This window comes from Rissa tridactyla, chromosome 19, assembly GCF_028500815.1.
Source record: "Rissa tridactyla isolate bRisTri1 chromosome 19, bRisTri1.patW.cur.20221130, whole genome shotgun sequence".
NCBI classification, from domain to species: Eukaryota; Metazoa; Chordata; class Aves; order Charadriiformes; family Laridae; genus Rissa; species Rissa tridactyla.
This window is the reverse complement of record NC_071484.1, coordinates 7,991,491-8,014,811: the sequence shown is the minus strand read 5'-3', so window position 1 is coordinate 8,014,811 and position 23,321 is coordinate 7,991,491. Positions and strand designations below refer to the sequence as shown.

The window sequence follows — 23,321 nt, the reverse complement described above, 5'->3', positions numbered from 1 at the left end:
AGTCCTAACACCCCAAAAATCTTAATTTGATTTAAGTCTTAATTTTCTGCGGCACTGCAAATCCTCCTCACCAGGGGAAATGAGCGGGGGCCGACGGCGCGGCTTCTGGCGCGCTGGGCTCAGGATTGCGGTGAGTGGTGGTGCGGGATGGGGGCAGGGGGCTCACCCCCTCCAGACTGGGCTTTACCTGCCCCCCCCCAACACACTTAACGAGCAGCCAATTTGCTGGGAAGGAAATAAAAAGGTATGCAATTAAAAAGCTGGTAGCCGCAACCAGAGAGGGTCAGTGGTTCACGTGCTAATGCAAGCAGATTTTGTTATGATTCATTAAGTCATTAACTCCCTTTTAATTGGAGCTCCTTTATGGAGATGCCATTTTACCTTTGCAGAGGAAACGGGGGTTGGGAGGCGGGGAGAGACACCCCCCCCTTGCAGCGTACGCGGTACCCCACACACCTCCAGAGCCCCCCAGGGTCGTGTTTTGATGCCGGAGCCCCGGAGGAGCCCATTTAGTTCACAAATTTGATGGAAGCCTGAGGAAGGGGGTGAGGGTGGGGGACAGCTGGAGGATGCAGGGATGATAAAGGGGCGGTGGGTTTTGGGGGGCCGCGGTCTCCCCTGGCCCGGCCCCAGCCCCCTCGGAGCTGCTGCCCGGCAATTACCAGCCATTACAGCCTTCCCGGGAGCCGCGCGGGGCTTAATGCAGCCGGTTTCAGCTGGCTGCTCGCCTCCACCCGGGAGGAAACGTTGTTAAGCGATGATAACCATCGAGGAGCGCCGAGAAACCCTGGTCGCGGCGCCCGCGGCGCTGCCGGGACCCCGGCTGGCAGGGAGCTGGGGTGCTCCGGCTCATGGGGCGCTGGGGAGCCCGGCGGGGGCAGCCGCAGCTCGCTGCCGGGTGGAGCCCGACCCCAAATTATTCCCTGATGGGACTAGGGATAACCCCGGTTTTCTCGAAGCCCGGCAGGATTTTCCATCCTCAAACCCACGGCTGAGCCCTGGGGTCCCAGCCCGGCCCGAGGGGCTTTTTGCTTCTCCAGGGTGAGTCAGGTGAAGTTGCCCAAATGAAAGACAGGCTCAATTTTAAAGCAGATTAATTAAACTGCATTACGGGCCTGTGTGGACAGAGTTCAGAACGAAAACAGCCTTAATTCGATTTCTCTGACTTGCAAATCGCAGCAGGGAAGTCAGCTGAAATCACATTAAGGCCGTTTCCACTCTGAACCGTGTCCTCGCAGGGGTTTAATGTAGTTTAACTAATTTGATTTAAATGCTTATTGAGACTAACTGGGTTACGTGCCGGCCCGGGGCTGGAGCTGCCGGGGCTCAGGCTGGGACCCCCGTGGGGGGCCGGGGGTCTGGGAATGGGGCGGCAGCATCCCACCGTGTGTGACCCAGACCCACCGTTTGGGTTGGAAAAGTCTCATTTCTGCCATTCTCCTCTCGGGTGGCTCTGCTGCTGCGTCCCCGCAGATCCACACCGGCCATCACGGCCCCGCGTCCCTGGGGTCACCAGCCACCGAGCGCTCGGATTCTCCACAGTTTGCAAACTTCATGCCATAAATTTTTTGGGGGCAGCGGCGGCCGGGGACGCCCGGTTGCGGAGAGCTGGAGAAGAGGAGACTTTTTGTTCCCGTGGCAGGAGCTGGGCCAGGCTGTCCGGCCCCGGCCGCGCCGCCTGAGGACAATGAGCCGCTTCTTGAAGCCGCCGTTTCTTTGCCCCGTGGAGGAATGTCTCCCCGAAACGTGGCAGACGGCAGCCGCCTGCTTAAAAGACTCAAGCAGGGGGCTCAGCTCGCTGCCGTCGCCCATAGGGGGGTCCCGGCCCGGCGCTGTTTCGGGGAGTGCCTCCACGGCCACCTTCGTCTCACTCCCCAGGGCCTGGGATGCTCCTGGCTGTTTCGGGGCTGCTCATCCCGAACCCGACGGGTCACCAGCCACCAAGGCTTTGTGCCACGACCCCCATCCCCCAAAGGCAGGGACGGTCCTGGTGGGGGGTGGGGAGACATGTTGGGTCCCCCCCGTGCCACCAAGCAGCGTGTCAGCCCGTACCACCGGCGTCAGCCCCAGCTGAATCACCCGCCAGAGATATTCCCCGCACAAAGGGCCCATTTTCCTCCATTTTTGCCGTGCGGGTGTCACCGGCTCCGACCCGGCGGCTCCTGGACCTCCCACCCTAAAACCTGGGACCTGGACCAAAAATCTCCATTGCCACGAGCCTTTTTCCACGAATGGGAAACGCTCGTTTTACACAGCGAAGGAAAGGGAAGGGGCAGCACAAACCCAGCAGAAAACGCACCCGTTATGAAATGCAAATCGCGGGACGATGCCGGGCAGGGGGTGCAAAACCCCAGCCCTCCCATCCCCATAAATCCTGAGTTTAATGGTTGAATTGTGCCCTGCATGAATCTCACGTCAAAAGGGAATAAATCTCTTGGTGTTTATAGCCGCGGCTTTGTCACCAATTAGGATGTTGTTATTGGATTAGATGCAAGCAGATAGAAGCCTCCCAGGACAAAGTCATCCCTGGGGGAAAGCCCAGCGGCTGGTGGGGGGTGCACGGGGACGATGCTGGGCCGCGGGGGCTGATCCTGGCACGCAGGGATGGTGGCGGATGCTCCTGGGGTTTGTCCCTGGAGGGACCCACGTGGCCAAGGGCAGGCGCAGGAGCACCCAAAATTCAGCTTTACACTTCCCGCCTGCTGCAGTGGGGGGGTGGGCAGGATCTGCCCCCCAGATCAGTTTGTGGTGCCCAGGGGTTTTGGGAACAGCGACCGCAGTGAGGGCCATGTCCTGCCTGGGTAACTTTCAGGGCTTGTCCGTGGCTCCCTGGGGCACCCCCAATTTCAGCTGGGCTTCAGGGGGGGCCCGGCAGGTCTGGCTGCCATCGAACACCTTCACCTCATCCTGTTCTTTTTTGGCGTCCGCCTCCCAGCGCTGCTGAGGCACAAAAGACCTTTTGTGGCCTTGGAAGGAGTGTTGCCAGACACAGGATGGGGCTTCCACAGCACATCTGTCTGCACAGCTGTGCTGGGGACCTGGGGGACCCGGGGATGCCATGGGGGATGCGGGAGGGGGTGACCTTCCCAGGCAGGAGCTGCACACACGGGGTTGGAGGCGCACACAGACAAGAGCTGGGGACATCGGCTGGGACGTGCCCTCGCTTGTTGGGCCCCCGACTGTCACCCCACTCAAAGGGCAGCACGGGCAGCCGGGAGCCTCCATCGCTGGTTGTGGAGCAGCTCCGTGCCTCAGTTTCCCCACCCAGAGCAGAGCCGGTGGGAAAGGGACCCTCTGAGCTCGCAGAGGGGACGCGGTGCTCCCTGATCGCTCCTGGGACCTGCTGGGCCCTAAAGGAGGGGGTTCAGCACCATTTCCACCCCGGGATGCTCCTGGGGAGGACGTGGCCCGGGGGGTAATGAGGTCCCCTGTGCCCAGCGGTGTCACATCAGAGGGAAAACCCGCAGGGGGGGGAAGGGGGGGGACGGGTCGGGGCTGCCTCGGGGGAAGGCGGCTCCTCCGGAGCCTCCCGGGGCAGAAGGTTTATTTCTGTTTTTCCCTCTCTCTTCTTTCCCCTTTAATCGGGATTCCTGGAGCCGATGGGAGAGTGCTGCTTCCCTCTAGCGGCACCGGCCCCTCCTGCTCGGGGGGTGGCCGGGCAGCGTGGGGGCTGCTGGCGGGGGAAAAAGGGGCCTTTGTCGGCAGCGCGGGGGGCTGCCCCGAGGGTTGTCTGGTTTCTCACGCCCGCGGGGACAGCGCGCCCGGCGGGTGTCTGCCCGCCCCGGGGACAGTGTCGCGGGCAGGGGGGGCATGTGGCCGGACGCCGGCGGGTCCCTCCTTGGCACCGCCACCGCCTCTCCCTGACCCGCTGACCCGCCGCTGTCCCCGCGGCGCCCCCCGGGCCCGCCGCCCCCTGCCCAGGCGGTACCGGGAAAGGCCGCCGCCAGGCCCGTTTCCTCCCGTGACAAGCCGGGGTGGGCACGCGACGGCTCACCCTCCCCGGGCCTCCAGGCCGCACCTCGGGCCCCGCAGAGCCCCGCACCGGCCCGGGGCAGCCCCCACGTGGCTCCCCGCCGCCAGGACTACAGCTCCCAAGAGGCCCTGCGCGCGGCGGAGAAGCTTCATCCAATGGGAAGTGGCCTTGCTCAACTAGCCGGCCGCCGCGGGGCTCGCCGGGAGTCTGGCGCCGCCGGGCCGCGGCAACGGACAGGCAGAACTACATATCCCAGAATGCCGCGGGAGGGCGCGCGGCCAATGGGAGGCGGGCGTCTTGGGGCGGCGCGCAGGCGCGCTGGGGCGGGCGGCCGCGGATTCATGTGGAGGTCAGGGGCGCCGCGGGAGGGGAGCGGGGCCGGGGGCGCGGTGGGTCCCGGGGGCCGGAGGGCGCGGCGGGGGCCGAGCCGAGGCCTGCGGGCGGGAGCGGGGCCTCGGCCCACGGGGCGCCTGTCCTAGGGGCGATAGGCCTGGAAGGGAGCGGGGAGGGGGAGGCCTGGCTGCGGGCGGCGGCCGGGGCGGGTGCGGAGGGCCTTGGAGCGGGGGTAGCGCCGAGGGGCTGGAGCGGGCTGTGATCCGGGGCGGGGGTCGGGGCAGCGGCCTGGGCCTGCGGGGGGTGCTGCCCGCCTCCGGCGCCGGGCCCCGGGAGGAGAGGCGGGGGGCGGAGGGGGCCGGCGGGGCCGAGGCGGCGGCCGGCGGGGAGGGGGAGCGGCTGGGGATGGCCCCGCTGCGGGCTGGGTGTTCTGGAGGGGCTTCGTCCTCGGCTCCCTGGGCGCCCACTCACGGGAGCCCCCCGCCTTCCGGCTTCGTAGGGTTTTAACCAGCTGGGGGGGTTTCGCAGGAGGGGCTTTTTAAAGGGGCTGGAACCGGACGTGTGAAATGGCTGCGAAGGTGTTTGAAAGCCTTGGGAAGCTCGGCCTGGGGTTGGCTGTGGCAGGTGGAGTTGTCAATTCTGCTCTTTACAATGGTGAGTGGGAGAAGCTGAGCGCTTCCAGTTCACTTTGTATTTTTTTTTTATTATTATTTTTGTCTGTATCTTGCTGTTCTGTGCTTTTATTGCTCATGGAATCGGGGGAGAACAGACACGAAGCCTTGCCGGGCTGCTTTATACCTTGTGTGTTGCACAAGCAAGAGGGTTTGCGGGGCCCTTTCTCTAGGAAACTGTCGAGTAGTTGCTGCCCTTGTGGGCAGACTGGGGGACGGGGAGTCATGGCTGCGTCCCCTCTTGGCCTCATTGCCCCAAATGATCTAATTAATTTCACTGGTCTCCTGTAGTAAAAGGCTTTAACTGTCCTCGATGGAGCGTTCCGTGGAGGAGGTTTCGGTGGTGTACAAGTGCAATGGGCAGCAACTGGGGAATTGCGCTTGACTTGCTGTTTTCTTCTCTAGTTGATGCGGGCCACAGAGCTGTCATCTTTGACCGATTCCGCGGGGTCCAGGACACAGTGGTAGGAGAAGGTACCCACTTCCTCATCCCCTGGGTACAGAAGCCCATCATTTTCGACTGCCGCTCTCGCCCCCGGAACATTCCTGTGATCACTGGCAGTAAAGGTGAGTGTTCGGACCCAGCAGCCCTACGAGAACCGGGTGCTCTGATGATTTTTTTTTTTTTTCCTTCTGGATGTGGAGATCCCATGTCTCCTGAGTCCAGCTTGGAACAGAGTCAGGAATGGTTTCACCTGTGTTTTTAGTTACAGAACAGAGAGAGGGACCCTTCCTTCAGTCCTGTAAGTCGTCCCTTTCCACATAAAGTCTCTGCCTTTACAGTAGGGCAAGTAACTCCCCACATCGCAAACAAACTGAAGCTTAAATCTTATCTGTCAGGAGGATTTGGATCCCATGGTGAAAGGAGCAGTAAAAATAACTCTTCTTTGCTGGGAAAAAGAAGTCTGAATGTTTATTATTTCTCCTTTAGTTGCCCTGGGGAGGACAGCTTCAGGATGTCTCCTGTGCCTGTGGTTTGCCACTAAACTTGTGACTTTCTTCACACAGATCTACAGAACGTGAACATCACGTTGCGTATCCTGTTTAGACCAGTGACTGCCCAGTTACCGCGGATTTTCACCAGTATTGGAGAGGACTACGATGAGCGTGTCCTGCCCTCAATCACAACCGAAATCCTCAAGTCTGTTGTGGTAAGGACAGCGTGAAAGCTGCTGGGCTCTGCCCGTCCTCTTTCTTTCCTCCTTTTAGCAGTGAGGACCTGCTGGAGTGTGGAATATGTCGCGCTCCAGACTAAGGCTTCTCTTTTTGCCCCCAGGCTCTTACGGGCCATAAAAGTAAAATAAAAATAAAAAGTTAATTGTAGCTACGCTAATTGTTTGTGTCCGTGTCACTCTGCTCTTCAGGATGGGAGTTGCAAGTCAGGAGACTGGGATTTTCACCTCTCCTGTATCAGCTTCCTGAAGATCTCTGGCTTTGGAAGCATCCCCTGGGGACTGACAAATAATCGTTAACTAGCTGTAGTCAAGTTTTTGTGTTAAGTGCTCACCTGCACAACCTCCTCTCCAACTTATACTTAAATTCGCAGTCATTCATTCAGTCTTTCTCCTGCTTCACATGCCTGGGCAGCTCGGTGTGTGCTGGCTTTGGGAGAACTGGGTTAACACTGGGGCTCATGGGTGCAAAGACAGGTAGAGCATGGAGAATCCATCACTTCTCGGAGCTGTCTCCTCACTGGTGTCCATCCCAATTCCAGGCTCGCTTTGATGCTGGAGAACTGATCACTCAGAGAGAGCTGGTCTCGAGGCAAGTGAGCGAAGACCTCACGGAGAGAGCAGCGACCTTCGGGCTCATTCTGGATGACGTGTCCTTGGTAAGAGTTCTCCCTTTTTGGTTTCTGTCTTTGGAGTGTGCTCCGGTAAGGGCAGTGGAGAAGAGACTCAGAGACAGAAGGCCGAAGAGTGGGCTGGAAGTTTGGGTGTGTGGACTGTGTTTGTCTGTCTGCAGGGGCATGTGATGTGGTGACTGCAGCTCAAGTCAGTACTTCTGGCTTTGTCGCTGGCCTTCGGTGACCTTGAGCAAGCCCTTGAAGGCTCAGCTGCACTGACGTGTTGACAGACTCCACTGTTGCAGGGCTGTTATAGTTAAAATGAAGAGCAAATGCTTCTGTGGATGGTGGATCAGGCTGCACATGGCTTTAGGGAAGCCCGCTGTTCCACGAGCACCCTGACATACAGGGAGAAAGTGCTAGGCATGAGGAGGTAGTGAAAATACTCTTGATAGCATCCTTTTTTCTCCAAGTATTAGGTTTTCTCCTGACTCTGTCGTCTTCTGAGACTGTTCAAGCTCTCCCCTCCTCCCTCTCCTATCTCCCTATAAGCTTTGTAAATTAAATCTGTTGTAATCTGGCTTGTACGTGCCCCTCTCCCTCTCTCTTCTGGGGTTCCCTCCAAAGCCTGCTTAAAGGAAAGGAACACGAGCTGTTTCATTTGGCTTTGAACATATGGGAAGCCTTTGCGGGAAGGAGACTTTGTTTCTGCAAAACCTGAGATTGTGACTCTTTGTATCTGGTGCTTTCCACTGAGCGCCCTCCTGAAAGAAATTCACCTTTCCCTGTGCCATGCCAGGAGCCTGCAGCCACAAACAGCGGGGCTGAGCACACCAGTGCATAATGGGGCATGAGAGGTGTAGGGTGGCTTGGCCGACAGCGGGCTCCCCTGCCTGGGAGGGGAGCGCTGGGTGAGCGGGCTCCCTCTGCCGAGTGCTCGAGCAAGTGGCGGTGGCAGGAGCGCGTGGTGTTTCTCTGAAGGTACTGGTGTTACTGGTCTGCTGGACTGGAGCTGCACTTGTGACATCTCCCTTAGGACTTCAGAACTGGATGGGGAGGCCTGCTTGTCCCAGTTCCTGTTCTTTTAGGGATACTGGCTTTCTATTTCCACTCCGGTTTCCCTGATGCAGCCAGGCTGCCTCCCCCCACCGGGAGCTGCGTGGGTCACAGTGGTGCCGCTGTAAACTCAGCGTTGTGAACTTTGCTTGATTTCTGCTCTGCAGACCCATCTGACCTTTGGCAAGGAGTTCACGGAGGCTGTGGAAATGAAGCAAGTAGCCCAGCAAGAAGCAGAGAGAGCCAGATTCATTGTGGAAAAGGTACCTTGTCCTTCTGAGAAACTTGGAAATGGTTCCTGGTATTTCCTTCCCACTCCAGCTTGCAGCGAAGATCTCACTTCCCTGTCCAGGAGACTGGGCAGGTTGTATGACAAAGTCACTTAGTGTCATAATGCTGACATGGTTCTCAGCTCTGGCATATGATTGTTGGACAGATAAAGCCTAGGGTTGGGTTTGTGGGTCTTTTTTCTTCCTTCCAGTACTGTGTCACAGTCTTATTGGAGTGCTGAACAGAAATGTCTGTGTGGAGAAGGAGGGAGGAAACAGCGCTCAGGAGAAAGCGTCAGTTAGAAGCAGGGCTCAGGGTTGAGATTTGCAACCCAAGTGATCCTGCTGTTTGTGAATTTTGAGGGGGTGGCCGAAGCTTTCCATGGTGTTTGATACCACGGGCACAGGGGCCTGTGTCCTAGGAGTGTTACTGGCTGCATCGTGCAAGACCCCATAATCTGAGATCAACCCGGGATCTCGGGGAGCATCCACAGAAACAATTTTGTGTTAAAGTACCCTGGTACAGTGAGAACGTGCCTGTTGAGATTCTAAGAACCTGCAACTACACCCAAAATTAATCCAGTGGGTACAGTAAGATGCATGTAATCAGCCATGATGATTTAAACAGAAGTGTTTATCTGACCTGGTTTTAACTCCACTGAAGTTCTTGAATCTTTCATAGGCAGTTTTCCACCAGGAGTGCCCTGTGGTGGGGTAATGTTTCATGAGGTTAAGACTGATAAGGCAATTTCAAGATGATTTTTCAACCTGTTTTCCACGGTAGGCAGAAAAACAGTCTAACAGAATACAGCCTTCTATCTTAGCTCTCCTACTGGGGAAAAGAACAGTAGGGTGGTGAAGTGGGAATTTCTGTTTTAAATGTGACACTAGCATCTTCCCTCTCTTTTGTGCTTCTTTTCTGTTGCTTATTCCCCTTCTCACCCATGTACTTTCAGGCTGAGCAGCAGAAGAAAGCCGCTGTCATCTCTGCTGAGGGAGACTCAAAAGCAGCCGAGCTGATTGCCAACTCGCTGGCCACTGCGGGCGATGGCTTAATTGAGCTGCGCAAGCTGGAGGCAGCTGAAGACATTGCGTACCAGCTCTCACGGTCCCGCAACATCACCTATCTGCCCTCTGGACAGTCTGTGCTCCTCCAGCTGCCGCAGTGAACCTGGCTCTGCAAACATAGCTAGCCTCATCACCTCTACCTACCAGATCAGCCCTTTCCAAAAGAATCTTTGCAATTTCCTCATTGGTAAAAGCAGAGGAAATTAAAATTCAACCCATTTTGAAATCTTAATCAAATAAAACTGAACGCTCTTGACAAGAAGCCTGCATTCTTCCCATGTACGGTCAGAGGAGTGGCCCCACTGACCATTAAGTTAGGTTTGAGAATTGCCCCTTTCCAGGCAGTTTGAGCAACAGGAGCAGAGTTTTCATCTGTTCACTCCTGGCAAACAGGTAGCCCAGGTGACTCCCTGACCACAAGAGTGCTGTATCAATCTGGTGTCACAGCGATGCTTCAGTGCCTTTAGGCTGGCTGAGCCAGGGTCGTTACAGACTTGCAGGTCCTGGACTACGGAACAGGAACACTCGGGGCTCAGTCTTCAGTCAAGCCAGTCTCTTCAGGTGTCAGCTGGGAGAAAGAGGACATCTCAGCTCTTAGGAGAGTGGCTCTGCTGTGCCTGGCTGAGCCATAGCACTGATAGCTGGAGGCACAGATCGAGTGGATTGTGGCTGGGGGTGAGAATAGCAGAGATTGACTTTATGTAGTAGATGGATTTCAGGCATGGAGAAGAGAAGATACTTCCTCTGCAGGAAATGCTTCTCATGTACATGGGGCGTCTCCACTTCTCCCCCTGCTGCCGCACACTGATTTGTTTGCTGCTGCCTGCCCTTCTTTCACCAAGGTCAGTAGAAGTGGCAGTTGGCCTATTCCAGATGGCACCTGGGACAAAGGGGGGATGACTCGGTGCTCCGTGGCTCAGGCAGTCAGAGGTGGGCAGAATTCTGTGTTACATCAATGCTCTTTTTATTTAGGGAAACTGAATCGTGAGGAGGATGTGATGAGTGAGATTGTGTAACCAGCCTTCAATAAATGTCACGGTCCCAAGTGTAGTATTGTGGGATGTTGTTTTGTTGTTCTTTTTATTATCTCAGAAGAATGAAGGTTGGTCAGCGGAGCAAGACATCTCATGCTTGTGCTAGATTATTTAGATAAAAGTCACTTAGCACAGGCAAATAGGGCTTGTTCCTGACAACCTAAAACCTTGAAATATGATTCTTGGGCTGAATTCCTGCAACAAGGTAAGGCTGAGAGTATCTTGAGGTCATTGTGAAGGCTTTTAATTGCTTTCCATGCACGGTTCAGGCTGTCATTTACTGCATGTACATACATTCTCCAGGGTGCTCTTTTGATGCAACATGATGCTGTTGGAAAGAAAACGGGGGTGTATTGTACCAGGTACAGCCTACAGCAAACTTCAGACCTGTCAGCGGCTGTCAGAAGGCGTGGTACTAGCCTGGCACACCACTACCCCCATCCTGCAAATCGGGTGCTCGTACAATGTCTGTTATCCCTGAGCAATGCTGTCTCAGGCGGGCGTCATCGCTACCCTGAGGATGTTGAGCCCTTGGGAAAGCTTCTGTGAACGGTGGGCTCATTTCGTCATCGTACAGCCACTTTGGATTGTTGCCCTCACCTCTGGCGAAATGGAAAGACTTGCCTGCTCTTTCTGCTGGGCAGGGTACGCTCTTGCAGTGATGAAGTGCCTGAGCTTGCAAAATATTTTAAGCAGCTGAGCGGTCGGGTCCATAACTCCTAAATAACTTCCAGACCTCTTCCCCCTCCAGTGCTCTTGTTCTTTATTCTTCTGGTTTACTGCTTCAGACACTTGCAAGGAAGCTTCCACTTTTCTCCCAAGGCTCCTTTTAAAACCCCCTTAGTGTTTCCCGCGCTTCTCTCCGTTAGTTTCATGCACCAGGTGTTGGGCTCAAAACAGCGTGTCTGAAATCCCTCCTCAGCTTCTGTGGCTCTGCATTACTTCTCCCTCCAGTTCTGCATTTTCAGTGGAGTGTGGAGTGTTTCCTGCTGCTTTTGCTGTTACCCTCTCTGGAGGAGGTGTCTGAGGCTCTAACGGTGGCCCCTGGGTCTGATTAATCACCATTTCCTTTGCTTTTGGGTGTAATTCTTTTTACAAATGTTCCCTGGCTGTTAACTGCTCCTTTACCCTCGCTCTGCCTCGCTTAATGCCTAAACCTGCCATGAACTCATCAGGCTTCAAAGCTGCTCTTGAACCCGTAGCTGTCTTGGTGTGTGCTAGCTGAACCCCCTGTTTATATTGTGTTTATAGCGGCTCTTCGGCCTTGTAGGCCATGCAGACGGTCGAGCTCTCTGGCTCCAGGTGGGAGCAATGACCCTAAAAATCAAGACATGGTTTTGAGTGGGCTGCACAGGGATACTGGGTGAGGAAACAGCCAGCTGCTTGCTGGATGAGCGCCGCTCTGAGAGCTGCGCAGCAGTGAGTGCGCGCTGCCTGGCATCCTCTGCCAAACCTCTCGGGTGCTGGCAGACTCCTTGATGTAAAAACAAAACAAGAAGTCGAGATCGTGTAGTCAAGGACTGGCCTGCCTGGCATTCCTGGCTGAGGCTGGACTAAAGGGAGTTGAAGGCTGAACTCTGCCCGGGACGCCGGCCCTTCCCTGGCAGCGTTCAGGAGGTGTTAGCAGGGTGTGAGCGCTCGCTCTGTGCTTTACTCGTCAGGGCAACAGAAAGGGCTTGGGTAACACAAAGGCAGGCTGCCCTCGCTGCTCAAACAAACAAGACGTCCCCACCCTCTCTGTTTGGCATTTCTAACCTTGTTGCTGTTAATAATCTAGTAACAAAAACTTGCTGGTGAAAGTGGAGCACAAGCTGAGGTTGGAGAAACAAGAGAGAGGGTCAAGGCATGTGGCTTTGTACTGAGGGCAGAGAGCGGAGGTCTGTTGCGCGGGCCCTGGTCTGCCCTCCCAGAGAGCCTGCGTAAAGCTCTCCACCAGCCTGTCGTCCCCAGACTGTCACCTGCTGCTCTGCCGGCTCCCAGCTGCAGGGCAGGGCTATTGCAAGGGCTCTTTGCAACTCTCATGCGTACGAAGGTGCTGGAGATGCTCCAGAAACAGCAGATCTCCCTCCTTCACCTCATCCTTAGAGAGAGCAAGAGAAGGGCCGTCTGGTGACCTTGCCTGGAGGAGCAACGACGGGCTGGGGCAGAGTACTGCATGACCACCATGTGCCAGGTCTCGCGGGTGGGACGCTGCAGCCCAAGGTAAGCCGTGACCAGGGGTGGGAGGCAGCTGGATGATGCCACTTGAAGGGAGATGGAGAAACTTCAGGTTTGTTTGTGTGAACAGAAAAGCCCGTGGGCCGGCTGTTATGCCTGGATTCCCGCTGTCGGAAATGAATGGCACAAGCCTGATTGATGGAAGAATTTCCCGCATTGGGCAGTTATACCAATTCCCTATTGCGTGGACTTTGTGCCACTTTGTAAGGATTGTAGCCATGCTAAAACTTCTGCTCAGGGGAGGGGAATACTTTCTGCTTTCTGTGCTCAGTTTTTTCATTTTTGCCACCTATTTGCACAAAACACTTTGAATTCAGTATACCTGACAACTTTTAATCCCCCATCAAGTTAGTTTGAAATCGGTTTTCTCTGGAGGAAAGACAACATGATTGCATAAAGCCAGTGCTTCCCCAGCAAGGTTGGATGTGTTACTGGGCTGGAGATGGCAACGCAGCTAAAACGGCCCAAAAATTTACTCAGAGAAAGGCTCTGCCCCAGCCTTCTCCCTGGCTGTTCACTAGTCAGAATTAAATGCCCTTCTGTCAGGTTCTCCCTCCCCCGAGCTGACTCACACCAGCATCACACTAGGTACTCCTGTATCTTCCCATTTTCCAACAAATTGTTACGCTTAGCACCAAAGTCCTGGGGCCGGGGGTGTTTCGTGGGTGAGCGATGGAGGCTGTAGCTTTGCTGCTAACCGCGACAGACCGCCTTAGCCAGGAAGGACGCTTGCGAAGCGGTCACCTTCTGCAGAGGCGAGACGAATGCCGGCTGAGGCCGGCAGCTGGGCTGCTCTCCCACCAGAGGGCAGCAGCAACGCCGCGCTGGGCACGGGGAGCAGAGCGGGGACCGAAGGGTGTCCCTCAGCCTCCCGTGGGGACAGGTGAGCGGGGGGGTCACCCTGCCCTGGGCAGAGGAGGTGAGGAGTGGGCGCGGACGAGGGCAAACGCAACAGCACAGTCTCCGGGCGAGGAAGGAATAGCACAACCTGGCTGAGACCTGTGAGATGGGCAGTACAACTTGGGCGGGCGGGCATGGAGTTCAGTCCCTGTGCCTGGTAAACCTGATGCCCACTGCGGTCTGCCGAAGATCTCCAGCAACAGGTTTTAACTCCTCTCACCTGAGGTAGCACTCTGGAAGGTGCAAATGCCTGTCTCCCTTTCTAACCCTGCTCCCAGTGTGGCTTGGCTTTGCAGCCTGCCTCCTTGCAGCCTTTTGAGCGCTACTCCTTTCCCGCCCACCAAGGGCCACCCTAGTTTATTACTGGGACAGGAACAACAGAAATGTCTAGGTATGACTTCAGAGGTGCAAGCTGCTTTAGCTTGACATTAGAGAACAGCATTGAGTCCTTGGGTCCAGGCCACAAGTATGATGTGTTCATACGGGAGGGCCCAGTGTCGGTAAGAGCTTGGTAGTTTTTTTTTTTAACCTGAAGCCCTGTAGTTTTGTGGCCCCAGCGCAATTGGAGTAATGGCAGCACAGATTCATCACTTGTATTTCACTGAAGACAGCCCAAAAACTAAACTATAGTACCAGGTTTTGGGCAAAGGCCTGCTGGAAATGGGCAATATAAGACTTGCTGGGATGACTAAAGGGCCCTGTATGAAGGAGACTGCAGCCCTCTGCTGCCAGAACGTGTCTCCCACTTGAGACCAAAGAGCAGTGGCTGGTTGGTTGCCACCTTCACACATCAGAGCCCTACAAGCCAAGGTGAAATCTCCCTGCCTACTGCTCTTTGGCTGCAAACCTCCCGAGAGGTTTGGGTTTGGTTTTCTTCCTGGGAGACTTTGCCTTGCTTCTCCTTCCTTTCATGCTAGTGGAAGAGCTCAGCTCTGCACCACCCGCAGCAGCTGGCCCAGCCCGGTAGCAACATTCAGACCAGCCAAACAAGCTTTTGTTCGTGATAAACAAACAGGAAACTGCCTGATTTCCTCTGTGTGTTCACCCTCTCTCTCGCGTGCGCTCTCTCCCTTATTTAATAGATAACCAGCCTACCTGACTTGTGAAGAGGAGACCAAAAGCACCCACATGGACAGGCGCACTGGGGCAGCTGTAATTTGCAGTCTGGCTGTTGAACTGAAGTGGGCATCTGCTCCCCGAGAGTCGCTGATGCACCGGAGCTGAAGCCTCTCCAGGTAAGGGAGCTCCCGAGTCTGTGATAATTTGTACCCTGCAGCAAGCTGGCAGCACGTCTGAAGTGGTTAGAGCAAGGGATAGGGAGGAGTTTCCTTATTGCTTCCTTTGTGCTGTTTATATCCAAGTGGATCTAGCAGAAAATGCCTCTGTCCTGAAACACAGAGGATGTGGTGGGGGCTGCGGGGGGAGAAAGCGCTTGTGGAAGTGGGTAGGAAATAATGTCCTAAGCCAGACTGGAGCTCAGCTCGGCTGGGAGATGGAGAGCAATTCTTAGGGCCAAATTTGGTTTAATTATTCCTTGCCTGGCACTATTCAGTGCTGGGGGCTGAGACGTTCCTCATATGCCTGGTTTCCATCAGCAGAACTGAGCTGACTTCGGCCCAGCAAGTCCTCACTTACACTGGTGTAACTCTCAGAGGTAGGTCAGGTTTGCTTAGGGATGGCTCGACTTTTGTGATTTGGTTTTCTACTTGGTGAAGCAGGGGAGGACTGTCACAGGTAGAAAGGTATCAGGGTGAGTGATGGGGGACATAGTGTACTCTATCTAGGGGATGCAGAACAAACTTCCAGAGAAAGAGAAGCACTTGATGTCTTTAGAAAAATATGGTGGATACTTCTTTTAACCACATGCTCACCTACAGCCATGCTTGGTTTACTTTCCGCACCCATAGAAAGCAATAAAACCCCAAATCTATGGGGAAAGGAGCTGGTGGAGCAGGCATCCAGTTCTTGCTGAGCACAGCCTCAGAAAGGAGAGGAACTAGAGAGGCTGGGAAGCTCCCACGGGAGGCTGAGCTCAACTGCTGCTGTAAAAACAGCATTTGGGGTTCCCCACAGTGGATCTGCACACAGTGCTGATCTGGACCGAGTCAGAAGCCTGCAGTAAGTTATCCTTGATCTCTGACAAGTCAAAGCTGTGCACAAGCACGGGAAATTGTGTCCCAAACTGAGCTGCAGGATGGCAGTGCAGTCAATGGAGTGAAGTCAGTGGAAGATGCCAGTTGCAACATATGTTCATGTCCCCCATGCTGGTAGGGGCAGGAAGGGCAGGAGGAGGCTAGGAAAGAGTGCGTGCAGGATGCCTCTGAAGCAGTAGGTTAAAAATATTCGAGAGGCAAGAACAGGAAGGAAGCAGGGGTTAAGCCTGAACAAGGTGAGTCTATCCCAGAGACATTAATTCAAACATGACTTTCATGGGGATAAGTCTTGCAGTGCCCTTTCTGCAAAGCTGGTAAATACAGCTGTTTCCTCTGTCACAGCATCTTCCCCCCAAGCACAGGCATTTCATGGGTGTTTTTCAAACCCAGAGGGATGTTTCTACACAAAAAGCTAGGCTGGAAGATTGGGTGTGAATGGAAAGGACTCTAGTTAAACCAGTTTGTTCTTCACCAGCCGAGGTACATGGACCCTACTTGCACTGCTCCGGTAGGGGTTGATGCTGACCTGAGCAGAGGTGCTCTTTAATGCAGGCACAGAAATGTCTCTAACAGCCTGCTATGGTGATGTTTCCATTTAACAACTGCCCCAGCACAAACTTTAGAACTTCCCTCATGCAGGCAGTCTGACGGGGAGACCACCTGAGATTACAGCGTAACACCAAAGCTGATCAAACAGACCACAAAGAATAAAAGCCCAATTCTCTAAGTTGAGTTTCCCTCACCCTGCTCTTGTCCAACTGCCATATCTCATGATCTGTGTTTTACTTTATTTAAAATTAAAATTAAGGAAAAAAAGGGGAAAAAAAGCACAAAACCAAGGCTCCCCGAAGAGGATTTTTTTTATTTTTATTTTTTTTGTGGCGTGATTTTTATGCAGAGGCTGATGGCTCTGACAATACAGTCATGCTACCACCCTGCCCCCAGTACCCCAAAGAAAGTTAATAACCCACACATAAATCTGCCAGGCTTTTCTGTATTATTCAAGGCTGTTACCACTGCCCTGCCCAGACACGAGGCCCTGCAAAACCATGCTGAAATCAGCTGGCCATAAGAGCTGCCCCTCAGCACCCAGGTGCTTGCTGCGCTAAAATACTTGGTCAGGGAGGGCTGAGTGTGTCTTCTGAGAAGGGCAAAGTTAAAGCTGTGGCACACGAGTAGGTGTACCAGTCTGGAGTTCTGCTTCTCAGGTGTTTATTGCATATCAACTGCGCCTGTACCCTGCTGCTCTGAAGGTCTAATCTCAGGCACAAGATGTTGGTGGGTGTTAGCTCTGCTATATTATTTAGAGGCAGTTAATCTTTAATTGTGGCCTTACACTGAACTAGTAAAGGAGAAGGGAGAATGGGAACCGGAATTTCCTCTGCTTGAACTTCTACTTCGCTCTGATACAGTCTCAAAGCCCAGCGCCTCTGCACTCAGTGGTGGTGGTTCCCTCAGACAGTGCAGGGTTTCCTGTGACAAGAACTAGCAGGAAAAACCCTTTGTTTTCCTTTTGCTTCCTTTCCCATTGCTTGAGAGGATCCTGAATCTTGCAGGACATAGCAGGATACCTAAAAAATAAAGCATTAATCTGAGAGTCAACTGGTTGGGTTGCAGACTGGGTCGGCAAAGTGTCAGCACCCTGTCCATGCCTCAGTTTCTCTTCTCCCCCTTGGTTTGTTTTCCTAGTGGGGCTGGTCCTTGAGCAGCACCTAGCTACAAGGGCCTTTCTCCCTGGGGAAGGACAAAGTCCCAATTGCAACTGTGCCCACATAAGTGTCAAGTCATGCCCAGTTCAGGCTGTTCCCAAACAGAGCTGTGATGATATGGCAGCCTCAGCAAAAGACTAACATGCGGAGAAAGGCTAGTGCTGTTCCATGCTTAGTGCCAGCCCTGTCACCAGCACCAAGATGCCACCAAGAGTCACCTCTCACTGCAGTAGGAGACAGGGAGGCTAGCAGGAAGGCAGCCCATCTCCCTGTTGGCTGTGGGAAGAAAGGGCTAGAAGGGCTGGTTCCCTGGCTGCTGAGTTTCCCAAGAAATCATCACAGCAGGAGTCTGGATGAAGCAGAGAGCCATCGCTGCCCGGGTAAAGCCGAGAAATCTTGTAAATTGGGCCCCATCTCACAGGTCATGTGAGTCCGTAGGCAGACATCTCCCTTACGAGAGGATTTCAGACCTGGTTTGCTGCCTGAAAGCCATATGAAGTCACCAGAGCAGATGGCTTGGGGATTGTCCAGGAACACCTAACTTTGCAAACCCAAAAAGCCTGCCCATGCCACAGGAAAATTAACTGCTGATGAAAGTAGGAGTTCACCTCTGCTTGATTTTTCTCCTTCCCACACTATTCTGCAGCTGGTACTAGTAGTTATCCCCACCACAAAGCTTGCTGCATCTCAACAATACTCTTACTTGTTAAGTTTGCTTTCTCAGCAAGTCTAGAACACCTGGTCCTCTAGAAAAAACACAGGTGGGTAACACTGTGTTCTGCTGTGTCCGAGACCCCTGGCCCAGCAAATTCTCATAGTTTTATTGTATTTTTCACCCTGAAATGTCCTAAGCTGCTTAGCAGAAAAAAAATCTGGTTTCCAGGAAGGGACAATGTCACCTACTGCTGTACTGCTGCTAGTTCTGGAGAGAGCTGCAGATAGCTGCTTGCTGAAACATTGCAGCAGTTTAGGGAGGAAATGAAGATCTGTATCACCTGTCCCTGGCACCACATGCAATGAGAAGGACATGTGAGGGTTATACTATGTTATAGCCCCACTGGTTACACTACAGAGAGAAGGCAAATGCCAGAGAGAGCAGGCGCAGGAGCCACAGCATCTTACTGAGCAGGGAACGAGATGCAGAAAAGTTGCATCTAGAAGTTGTACATCAGTGTGAAGGGAAAGCAGAGATGACAGCAAGGAAATCAGAGGGCTGATAAGGATCTGTGGCTGCGAAGCAGGTGTGTGCTAGGGAGCGGATCATATGCAAGAAGAGATGTGGGGCTGTTGCCACATTTTGTTTGTTTCCCTTTACCTGGCTGACATGTCTTTTCATGTCAAAAGCTAGATCAAAGAGAGGGATGTAAATAGCTGAAACAGGCTTCCTTGTGGGAACAGGGCTGAGTGCCACAGTCAGCCTCTCAGCTGGATCCCTCCTTGGGAGCAGCATGAGGAGCTGTCACCCTCCATTAGCCAAGCACCCAGGGAAGAAAATGTGCGACTGCAGGGTGCCCTGGGCATTCAGGAGCCAAACCACACAGTGAGGCTAGGAAGAGGCACTCTGCTCTGCACCATCTCTTCCCTAGGCCACTGTTGATGGGACATGGCAAGGCCACAAGGACAAGTGCTTTGGTTTCATCATGTCAGAAGCCCTTCAGAGTCCAAGGATATTTGCACTTGGTCCCTGATTTTTTATTTTTTTTAAAAAACTACAGAGTCATGGTGTCCATTGAGAAAGAGGGATTTGATGCTTCCTTTTAATCTCTGCATAACTCTTACTTGGGGGGACTGAAATCAACCTCGCTGACACCATTTAAAGCTGAGGATGCAGAGCACCTTTATTAGGAATGGCCCCTGCAATCTTCCAGTAGCTATTTCAACAAGAGTGAACCTCATGCTGCAGGCTCAGGGTAAGGAAGCCAGGTTAGAAAGCCACAGACTGCATCAGAGAAGAGGGAACAGCCTGGGAGACCAAATGCTCTCCTCACATACTGGAGAGAGAGAGATATCATTAAGGCCCTGGCCCACTCTTGTCCCATGGATGGACACCAGCAGTGGCTTTGCCTTTGTGGGTGTTGAAATAGTTGATGGCTTTACTCCTCAACTGTGCTCCTTAGGATAAGAGTGCCCACTGATTTCCCCCATCCCTCTACTGAAATCCCACATTTGGAAGAGGGGCTCTGTCACTCATTGCTGTCTTGTTTGTTCACCTTCCAAGAAAGAGGTCCCCTGCATTTTTCTTCCTGCCCTTTTCAAGGCAGGAAATTCTACTACATGGCATCCTTCACGTGCATACAGTTAACCAACAGCAGCACCACATCCCCTGACATCGTCACTGTATTTTTCTCAAGAAGCTGCATTGCGTGAGGGCATTGGGCTAATGCCCATGCTCTCAAAGCTCAGGGTCTCCCCTGGCTACGCCTTCCTTCTCCGGCTATACACAGGTCCCAGCAGAGATCAGAACAGCCTGGGGCCTGCTCTGAACTGGGCCAGCTAATAACAGCTCCCATGGGGCTGGTCAGAGCAAAGTGCACTGTGCTGTGCCCCTTTCCCATGCCCCCGCAGCAGGGCTTTCTGGGGCAAGGAAGAAAACTGGCAATGTTATTCTAATGCCCACCATGGGGCTTCACCAGCCTACCCTGCCCCTTTTATTTGATTGTGAACTGACTCTGAAAGCTCCAATCCCTGCTCTGCACAGGGAGTTTAAACCTGGGTTATTATTCAATAATCAAGAACAGGTCAAATACACTGGTACATAATATTACATTTCAGGGGAGTGAGCGTGTACAGATTTTTTGCAGAACCTCAAATCAAGTGCCCTACACTGTCGGGGGGGGGGAAATTTTCAGCAAGCAAAACAGATGAGGAAACAAACCACAGGTAGAGAAAGGACTGCAGACAAAAGGATTTAAAAGAGGGGGCTACAGCAGGAACACAAGTCTGAGAGCAGGCAAGAGGGAGCCAGAGCTACAGGGCACAAGAGATTCCTGAAGTCCCCGGGAAGCAGCTAACACTACCAAAACAGCTGGAGCCCTTCCCCCTTTTCCTGCTACTCTCGCTAATTCTTTTACTGCCGCCAAACCTAAACCACAGCAGTGCTCTTCCCTCCTACACAGCACTCAGCAGTGGTTTTCAGGGCTGTGGAGTAGGCTTTGCAGCTTCCTGGGAGGGGTGGTACCACTGCGAAATGCTGTGCCAGCCTGGAAAACAGCAGCCCCGACCCTCCCTGCCTGCTTTTATGAGCCCTATACGTGCCACCAACAGAGAGCTCTACCAGCAACAAATACTTACTTCTTGTCACATCTCCCTCATACATCAGCCTGGGCCCTGCAGGTGGGTGTAATCAAGAAACCACAGGCCAGAGTTAAGTAGTTATTAGTATTTTAAGGGGAGAGGAAAGTTTGAACAAGTGGGAGCTGGGGCTTGGCATAATGACAGAAGCGATCGACTTCTCTGGCTACTGTAAATCAGATAGGGCCTCACTGATGAGGCCCTTCTTAAGCTCTTACCTGGCTCCTGAGGAGCAGCTCTGTCCCTACACGGCACAGTGCCCTTTCAAAGCGCCGCCCATCCCGAGGCCGCAGCCGCCGTGTGAAGCGTTATCCCCCTTTATCCGTGAGGAGCGGGGCCCCGAGGCCTGACCCCGACCCGGTTCCCCATTACGGCCATCATTCCGCCGGCTGCCGGGCTGCGACCAAGGGCCTTCACCGGCGCGGCGGCGGTGCCCGCGGAGCACGGCGAGGCGTGGGCCGAGGTTAGCCGCAGCGCGGCGGAGCGCTCGCCACAGCATGCCCGGCTCAGCTGACTGCAATTCGGGCGGCCTCTCTAATTACCTCAGCGGAGTAACGGTCGGTCCCGCTGAGGGGAGCCGGCGCCCTCCCCCCCGCCGCCTTCCCGCCGCCCCGCGCGCGCCGCCTCACCTGAGCCCCGCCGGGCGCCGGCGCATGCGCTGCCCCCCCCCCCCTCCGCGCGCCTCACCTGCGCTCCGCGCGCCCCTCCGCAGCCTGAGGTGAAGGGCGGGGGGAGGCGACAGCCCGAGTGCGCATGCGCCGCGCGCCGCTCCCCTCAGCCTATGGGTGTCCCCCCTCTCCCCCCCCCCGTCCGCCCCGCGCGCGCTCCCCCGCTCGCGCACACGCGCGCGCTCCCTCCGCTCCCCCCCCCATCTCAGCGCGGCAACCACCTCCTCGGCGCGCGCCCGCCGCACGCACGCGCGCCCGCGCGTGCGCGCGGCGGAGTCGCGAGACTGGCGGCGGCGGCCACGTAGCGCTGCGGCGGCGGCGGCCGAGGGGAGCGCGAGCCGCGTCCGCCGGCGGCGGCGGCGGGGCCTGGGCCTGAGCCCCGAGCCCGAGGCAGCGGCTACTCGAGCGCCGCGGCGGCGGCTGAGGGGGCCGAGCGGAGGGAGAGAGGGAGGGCCCCGGCCGCCCTGCCCTCCGCCCTCCCGCCTCGCCTCCACCCGCCCTCCGCCGCCTCGCCTGGTGCCCCCCTCCCCTCGCCGCCCGGCATGGAAGGCGGCGGGGGCGGCCCTGAGGGGATCGGCCTGGGTGAGTGCGGGCCGCCCGCTCGGCTGGGGGATCCCCCTTCCCTTCTCCTCGGGCCTGGCCGCAGCCGCCGAGCAGCGCTAGGCCCGGCCCGGGGGTGGGTGACGGAGGGAGCGGGGTAGAGCCGCCTCCCGGCCTGGAAGGGAGCGGGGCGGGGGGGGGCGGGGAGCGCCGTGCCAGGCCCGCAGTCCCTCGGGGGAGCGGGGTGCGGGCAGGGCACCCCCCGGGCGGAGGGGGTGCAGCCTGCGGAGCCCCTCGGCGGGAGGAGGGGGGCGGGCGGGGGAGGAATGCTGCCGGGGGGCCGAGGGCTCTGCCCGGCCGCTGCACCCCGCGGGGAAGGGGCTGTGCCACCTGCATGGGGCAGGGGAGGGAAGGTGAGCTGCGCGCAGCGAGTTGGGGGGGGAAATAAATAAATCCTTGTTCGTTTGGCTGTGCTGGAGCGCCTTTCCACGGCGCTCGCCGCTTTCTGCCTTTGCTTCCCAGCCCCCTCCCGCGGAGTGGGGGCATGGAGGTGTGGGGACCGCTGGCAGCCCCCGCCTTCTTCCTTGTCACCCGGTAATTGTGCAGCCACCACCATGCAGGGTCCGCGATCGTTAGGAAGGGACGCGGTTCTTAAACACACTCCCTTCTGGGACTGAAGTTGTCAGTGGGTAGGTGAGGAAATGAGGTGTTACCTCCTCCAGTAGCTGGTTCTGGGTCTAGGTGTGTGAAAGGGGGGAAAAAAAAATCAGATGTTTTCTCTCTTCTTCAGTCTTTTGCTTGGATATCTTCCCCTTCCCTTTGCTCTCAGGACAGATGTTGCGCCCTGTGTGCCCTGGGGTTTTGGTTGTTTTGATTTTTAACTGCCTTCTGTGCAACTTTCGGTCGTGTGGATGTCTTGGTACAGGTATTGTTAGAATGAAAAGATATGCTTCGAGATAGTGTATCTCTTTGGTCTTAATAGCATTGTGTAAGTATCTTTTATCACAACTGAGTTTTGGCATCTTGTGCAGTAGAAGTGATTTAAGTCAAAGCGAGGGAAGTACTGTAGACATAAAGGATGTGAGGAATGTGCATTTTTATCTTTTCAGGGGATGACCTGAGCTGTATTGTTCTGGGAATGGCAACTGGCACATGCTTTGTTGACAGTGGTGTATGCGCGGTGAATCAGGAGAGTGATGGTGGGGTATGTGTGTGTGCGCTGAATAAAGGAGATGTAACGCGTGAGCATTGATTTGTGAAGGATGGTCTGGTGCACCTTGATTTGCCACCGTGCTGATTGACTGCGGCTTGATTGTTCGCCTGTGGAAGTTGGGTGCTCTTTCTCTTGAGGTGTCTGCTGTGTATTAACAAAATGCGTATTACAGGACTATGGACACTGGTGTGCTTAAAAAGGCTGTGGAGTAGGAAAATCTCATATAAAAAGGACCTAATATTTTATGGTGACAGATAATTTACATCCTTTACATGGGTCTAGTGTTCTCCTGGGTACCTATTTGAAACCCCTTTATCTCTCTACCTGCATGCAAGATGCATTTTTTTCTGGTTTATAGAGGTTAATCAAGCACTTGCACTATGGTTCTTGTGCTGAATGGATGAAGAATCCCATCCCTGCCCCAGGCAGCCAACACTTTA

The 23,321-nt window shown here is 55.0% G+C and overlaps 2 protein-coding genes across 4 annotated transcripts in view; both read left to right on the top strand.

Moving 5' to 3' along the window:
- The first annotated feature begins 4,236 nt into the window (after positions 1-4,236).
- Positions 4,237-10,206, top strand: PHB1 (prohibitin 1). The gene is made up of 7 exons (XM_054224605.1): positions 4,237-4,322; positions 4,835-4,960; positions 5,383-5,544; positions 5,986-6,128; positions 6,692-6,808; positions 7,987-8,082; positions 9,045-10,206. Exons 2-7 carry the CDS (start codon positions 4,873-4,875, stop codon positions 9,255-9,257), a joined length of 819 nt encoding a protein of 272 aa, XP_054080580.1. The 5' UTR covers positions 4,237-4,322; positions 4,835-4,872; the 3' UTR covers positions 9,258-10,206.
- A 4,209-nt stretch (positions 10,207-14,415) lies between these two features.
- Positions 14,416-23,321, top strand: part of ZNF652 (zinc finger protein 652) — a 31,177-nt gene continuing 22,271 nt past the window's right edge. For 2 of the 3 annotated variants that reach the window (XM_054224172.1, XM_054224173.1), the window contains exon 1: positions 21,448-21,710. The gene's annotated coding sequence lies outside the window, so the exon portion shown is untranslated. Of the gene's footprint in view, positions 14,543-21,447; positions 21,711-23,321 lie in introns of those variants that run through there. The other variant, XM_054224175.1, reaches the window with a different exon arrangement.

Bases quoted from the DNA above. Each gene is read 5' to 3' on its own strand.
- PHB1 (XM_054224605.1), top strand. From the start codon at position 4,873: ATGGCTGCGAAGGTGTTTGAAAGCCTTGGGAAGCTCGGCCTGGGGTTG. The intron at 4,961-5,382 runs GTGAGTGGGAGA...TTTCTTCTCTAG, and splicing joins CAATTCTGCTCTTTACAATG to TTGATGCGGGCCACAGAGCT. The intron at 6,129-6,691 runs GTAAGGACAGCG...TCCCAATTCCAG, and splicing joins AAATCCTCAAGTCTGTTGTG to GCTCGCTTTGATGCTGGAGA.